The sequence below is a fragment of the Cryptomeria japonica genome, chromosome 11 (assembly GCF_030272615.1).
Source record: "Cryptomeria japonica chromosome 11, Sugi_1.0, whole genome shotgun sequence".
In the NCBI taxonomy this organism is placed as follows: domain Eukaryota; kingdom Viridiplantae; phylum Streptophyta; class Pinopsida; order Cupressales; family Cupressaceae; genus Cryptomeria; species Cryptomeria japonica.
In genome coordinates, this window is record NC_081415.1 from 287,048,987 (window position 1) to 287,055,988 (window position 7,002).

At 33.8% G+C, this 7,002-nt stretch overlaps 1 protein-coding gene across 1 annotated transcript in view; it reads right to left on the bottom strand.

Annotated features, from left to right (window-relative positions):
* Positions 1–6,257, bottom strand: part of LOC131860182 (uncharacterized protein At4g15970-like) — a 113,630-nt gene extending 107,373 nt beyond the window's left edge. The window contains exon 1 of the mRNA XM_059214559.1: positions 5,941–6,257. Within this exon, the coding sequence (XP_059070542.1) occupies positions 5,941–6,257 (317 nt within the window). The remainder of the gene's footprint in view (positions 1–5,940) is intronic.
* Positions 6,258–7,002: the final 745 nt, after the last annotated feature.

Consider the following 7,002-nt stretch of genomic DNA (forward strand, 5'->3'; position numbering starts at 1 on the left):
AATGATTCAACTTCACATACCTGGGGGTTTTTAGATTTTCTTAACTATCTAACTCTTTCTGCTCTTCAACAACCATTGTGGAATATTTTTTATGTTATCATAGCAATTGGATCTATGCTCTAAATTGATTCTTTCCCTTTCGGTTCTAATCTGACAAATTCATCTTCCGATCCATAATCATATGATCTGATCTGATTTGATTATTGCCTTGCTCATCCACCTTGACATTTATGCTTTCCATAATCCTATTCAATCTTTTTTTATAACATCTGTATGCTTTTCTCTTAGTAGAATTACCCAAAAATATTACTTCATCACTTCTAGGATCAAATTTCCCTAATGCATCATCTCTTCTAATATAGCATTTGCTTCCAAAAATTTAGAAATATCTAACAGTAGGAGTATGACCAAATCATAATTCATAAGGATTCTTACCGATATCACCTTTTATGTGTACTCTGTTGAAAGTATATACTGTGGTATTAACAACTTCTCTCCAATAGATATTAGGTAATTTGGATTCCATCATCATTTTTCTTGCACCATCCAAGATACTTTTGTTCTTCCTGTCCACTATTCCATTCTGTTGTGGGGTTCTAGGTGTAGAAAATTGTCTTCTGATTCCATGCTTCTCACAAAAGTTGTTGAACTCACTGGATGTAAACTCACCGCCTTGATCTGATCTTAAACATTTTATCTTCAATCCTATTTCAGTCTCAAACATAACTTTGAAAATTTTGAATTTCTCAAGAGCTTTTGACTTTTCTCTCAAAAATGCAACCCACATCATTCTAGTATAGTCATCAATAAGTAACATAAAGTATCTATCACCTTGAAAAATTTTAGTCCTTGTCGGTCCACACAGATCAATATGAATAAGATGAAGAATTTAATTAGATCTATCATGTATGCTTCTGAAAGAAGTTCTAACTTTCTTACCCATTTGACATTCTCTACATACCGGATTATGAGGTTTAACAATCTTGGGAAAATCACTGATAGCTTGTGTTGAATTGATCTTCACTATGCAATCAAAATTTACATAACACATCCTCTTATCCCATAACCAACTTTCATCAATCTAAGCAATCAATCAAGCCTTCTCACCAGAGTTCAGATGAAATATGTGTCCTTTGGTCTAAGTTCCAGATGCAATCTCCAATATAGATCTATTGATAATCTTGCATTTTCCATCTTTAAATTGCAAATGAAATCCTCTATCCACCATCTGACCTAAACTCAAAATATTATGCTTCAATCCTTCAACATAATAAACATTATCAGTATTAGTCTTACCATCCAGAGATATTGTTCCTTTGCCTTTTATCCTACATGCCTTGTTGTCTCCAAATCCGACTAGTCTGCCATCAAATTCTTGTAGAGTTAGGAATTTTCTCTTATCACTAGTCATATGATGTGAGAAACCACTATCTATAACCCATTCATCCTTCTCTTCAATTTTAGCAACTAAAGCCTTCTCCTCAGTATGAGTTGCTTCAATGACAGGTTCTGGAGAATCATCCTTGATAGCAATAAAGACCCAATATTTACTGAAGCTTCCATTACCAGATCCACTTATAGGTTTATCATCATCATCATCATCAGTAACACCAAAATCATCATCACCAACATGGTAACATGATTTATCCTTATTCCTCCTAAATCTAGGTCTTCTTTGATATTCTGGATTAGGCTTATAATTCCTCATAAATCTTTCATGATTCCTAGCAGCTCTTTCAGGACATCTAGAATAAAAATGACTAATCTTATTGCATGAAAAATATTTAAAAGGTACTTTTCCTTCATACTTACTTCCAATTGGTCCTTTAGGGATTCTTCTAGCAATCAGGGCTTCCAACTCTTCAAGTTCTTTGTCTTCTCTCTCAATGTCTTCCAAATCTTTGGCATATAACTCTTTCCAATCTATCTTCTTCTTACTGGAGGCAGATGCTTTAAATGTAGTCTTTGTCTTAGTAGCACTCTACACTCCAAGTTCCTCAAGCTCAAAAGTAGTCAATTTCCCAAGTAATGTATCTTTGGTAACAGGGTTACTTGACATTGTCCAGAGTTCATTAATCACAGTAGCTTTCATTTTGTAAGCCGGAGGCAGAACTCTCAGAATCTTTGACACAACCTCATCCTCATTAACTGATCCATTGTAGCATTTGATTCCCATGACAATCTCATTCACTCTATCCATGAAAGAACTTATCTTATCATCTTCTTCCATATTCAAAGTTTTGTATCTCACCCGGAAACATTTAAGTTTTGCAATCTTTATTGCTTGGTCGACTTCATAAAGAGTTTCAAGCTTTAGCTAGATATTCTTTGCATTCTCCAACTCTATGACATTCAATAGATTTTCATCAATTAGGGCACTTAACATTGTTTCTTTCGCTCTGACATCATTTTCAGCTCTCTTTTGTTCATTAGTAGGTGTCAGTGTTCTAGAATTAGGATCATGAGGTATATACCCTTTCTCCACTATCTCCCAAACTTCAGCTCCAAGACATCTCAGATGAATTTTCATTCGCTCCTTCCATATTTTGTAATTTTTACCATCAAATCTGGGACTTTCATTTCATTAGGGATTAAATGTAGAACTTGATGTTGATGCCATAAGATATCCTTAAGCAGTTAATATTCTGCAGAGGACCTTTCTTTGATACCAATTGTTAGATAGTTTTGATACCGGGAGAAAACTGAGAGTGGGGGTGAATTAGTTTTCACACAAGTATAACAATTAATGCAGATTATAAACTTTATATCAGAGCACAAAGAAACCAACATAATGAAAGATAAAGCATGAAAGAATAGTACACACAATACCAATATTTTGACATGGAAAACCCAGTAAAGGGAAAAGACACAGTGGGAAACCCTACCCACAATCAGATAATACTTTTGAAGCAGTGAGTCAAATAATTTCAATGGGGATTGCACTTGCAATAAGACCAACTGCCTAGAGTGCATTGCTTATCACAAAAGGAAGTCTTGTTGACTTACAAAACATCAAACTACAATCCAAAAAATAATGAATTGTGGAAGTAGCATCTCCTAATGCTTCATACAGTTTCGGTTAAGCACATATGTCTTCCCTAGAACACCAAATCCTTTACAACCTTCCACTAAATGATATATCACTATTTGGGCATAACCTTTCTCTGATAATGTAGACATAACCATCGATACCATCCATATCCAAATTACATGAATAAGTCGCCTATAAATACAATTCATCAACCTTAGTGATAAGGTCGGCTAAATCCTAAACCTGTAAACCCATAATTACAATAATTACATCACTTGATATCACTGGACCAATATTATTATTTACATTACATAGCATGGACCTAATTCAAATTCCCAAACAATTACATCGTCGAAAATCACGCTAAGACCAATCACCAACACGTTTCACCAACTAGTAGAAACCCTCAGTATAATAAGACAAAATATCTAACTAGATCCAAATAGGACCATCATATCATCATGCCAGCCCATGCAAAGCCACCAAACAATTGGGACATGATCAAGAATTGCCTTCAATATGTTAGAAATCATTTCCATGAGCCGAACCAAAATCACTTAAACAAATCATCAAGTATTGCCAACTGGTAAAGCTAACCGTTGCAAGAAATATCAATCGGGAACATAAGTGATATCTTCCAGAGCACCAAATCATGAACCAATTGAATATGACAAGCATGTAGCCAACCTAAATAACCATCCAAAACTGAATCCAAGAATATGATCATACCATATCAGAATCATAGCCAAAACCAAGACAAACACCAAGTCTAACCGGGATAGCGGAACCATAGCCAACCACGATACAATGTTGACATCAATGACAACACTTAACCAAATCCAATATATTGCCAATAGATTGGGGAGTGTGACAACAACTTCCATCACAATTGCATCAGTTGTGTTTTTTCCTCCACATCGATATTTTTTCTATAAATTCCCTTAAAATATAGTATTATTATCCACCTACAAAACCCTTGCAAAACCACACCAATTTTCCTTAATTTAGTGTTTTCTTTCCCACTTGAGACAACTTTCCAACCATATGTTTTAAGGATTTTTTTCCATTCACATAATTTTCCCCCTCTCCCAACCCTACCTTTGTTGTGTATTTGTCATTGTTACCATTTACCTTTTGCCACATAATTTCGCTCTCTGAGCACTACTTTGTTTAGTCCCCACAAACCTATTGATTAAGATAGATCCCATTTTTTTTAAATGTATTGAAACATCTCCTTCATATATTTTTTAGTATCCAACAAAATCTATAAAAAATTATGAAAAATATTAGTGAATAAAAAAAAGAAAAGTTTTTATAAATAAAGATAATATCTATGTAAAACTTAGTGGTATTATAATGTATTGGTCTGGGTCACATAATAGACTATTAGGGATAGACTAGGTTTTAATAACTCTTGTCTTGAGCTCATTTTTATTTTTATTTTGACAAAATTAGACTTGTGGGTTCCTAAACATGTACAAATTTTTTAGAGTAAATTTCTTACAATATTGATTTTTAATGTTTTATTGCATTTTTTACATAATTTACATTATAATTTGGCTTGATATCTACTTATTCTATTGTTTTTACTCTACTTTCTAGTCTTCTTTGTTACCTTCCACAATTTATTAAAATTCCATTAAACTTTTAGAAATTTTTGAGATATAGGACCAAGTTATTTTTTTGAGATATAAGACCAAGTTATTTTTTTGAGACTTTGTTACCTTGGTTGCAACCTCTTACTTAGATCTCCTAATTCTAGATCTACAAATGACATCGAGCCACACTTATATGTTCTATGCAATTTCTTTTCATCCTCTTCCCTACTTTAATTTGTGTTCGATTTTTTTTAATTTATTACATGCTTTCATTGAGTTTGATGTCATGTTTTTGACTCCTTTTTCCTTAGAGTTGTCAATTAGTATTAGGCTAGTCATATTTTGAACTCCACCTTATGGCCCGAGTGGGAAAGTTATATCTATATTTTTAGCTAGGTTTTTTTCAATCACAAAATCATTAACAATTTGAAGATAATTTGAAATAGTGATAATTGAAATTTTATGTGCAAATTCTAATTTTTTTAAAAATAATTTGTCATACATTTTAAATATTTGTTAATAACTTGTTTCTTATACTTTATAATATTTCTAATGAGTGATATGTTTACATCAAGAATATATTTTTTAGAAATAAAATCAACTCATTATTTAGTAAATTTTAATCATTAACATTGATATCTAGGGCACACATTTTTTTAATAATTTTTTACATTATTTATTTGTTATAAGTTTTTATTCACATTATTTATATTTTAGATTAATATTTTTTTATCTAGAACAAATTGTTTTATATATATCAATTTTTTTGTTGTTGGAACAATGACATCAGTATGATGAAAATTATTTTTAAAATATACTTTTTCCTTATTTCCAATGTGTGTTGAGCGAAAAACCTTTATGTTTGGTAAAACATTATTTTCACTAGAAAACATAAAATAAATATTTTAGCAAAAAAATGCTAATTTATTTTTCTGGAAAGATTAATCTAAGAGCATCAAAATGAAAAACCTTATTTTATGGGCTCTTCATTTCATTGTAAAAATATGCCCTGAATTAACATATTTTTTTGATGAATAGGCCTTCTCTATTAGAAAATAATATTAAATTACATATTCACAAAAAAAAGGTTGGGGGATACAAGATCACCCCACGAGAGTCAAACGGAAAGAAGCTGAAGCCAAAAAATAAAGCTATTCATCAAAAAAACTTCCTCAAGCAGCCAAAGAAAAGGTAGCCGAGGGGGGAGGATCTTGATCATCTTTCTTGCCTCATACATCAGCGGGGCCAAGAGTTGGGTCCGACACAGACCATCCATCTTCTGGGTCTTTTTCTTCTTCTCGTTCCTCTCACCTAGGAGGCGAAATAGCCAGAGCCAAGTGAGGAAATTTAGAGGTGGTGGCAATAGGCCACCCAGAACCATCACCGGCAGCAGGAGCCAATGTAACAAGAGCAGTAGAAGGCCACCCGAGGCAAAGCCATGATACAAAGGAGAAGTCAAGCAGCTCCTCCATGCATCGTCTCCCCCACCATTGGAGTGGCGAGGAACTTGGGATGGCAGGTTTGAGAGCATCAGGCAGAGGAGCTTCGACCACGATGACAGCCATGGGGCAAAGTGCGATCAATAGAAACAGAATCTGACGGTACTCTGGCAACTGCACAAGGGGCATTGCCTCAATGCTAAAGGAGCTCCTATGAGTGGCCCACCTCAAGAGCCACTTTATCAACTTTTACCTAAATTTGCATTAATACATTATTACAAATGCAAGCTTTAGCATAGAGTGAGACATTAGTATCCAAAGAGTTGTGAGTAAAAAGAACAACATTTCTATCTTTCCAAAGAGTAAATAGGATCTCCATTCTAAAAGCATGCCATATCTAGGAAAACTTGAAGGGGATTCTAGGCGAATCTCCCAGAAGAGCCATATGCCAAGAAAAGGGCTCAGGCCGAAAGAAATCATGGATCCAACTCCAATACTGTTGAGCTCTTCTACAAAACCCAAAAATGTGCATAAAAGTTCCGGATGACCATAAAAAGGGCATCGGAGATCAAGAACCCCCAAATGTTTAAGTCTGGAACCCAACGACAACCCTTGAAAAAAAACACACCAAGCAAAGTGTGAAAGCTTGGGTTCAGTGGTGGCGGACCAAACAAAAAAAACACTAAGTGAGAAGAAGTTAAAGAGTTAACAAAGGGATTTTTTATGAAGTCGGGATGAGAAAAAATATTAATTAAAGGCTCTTTATCAAGGGAATTTTATCATGCAACATTAAAAATATGGGAAAAGGGACCTTTTCTTGAATCCCTAACCTTTAGTCAAGATCCACTGATGCATAGCAAGCCTTGTACCTTCAAATGAAGGTCCTTTACTCAAATTTATTCAATATTTTTACCTTCTAAGCTAATTTTAAATG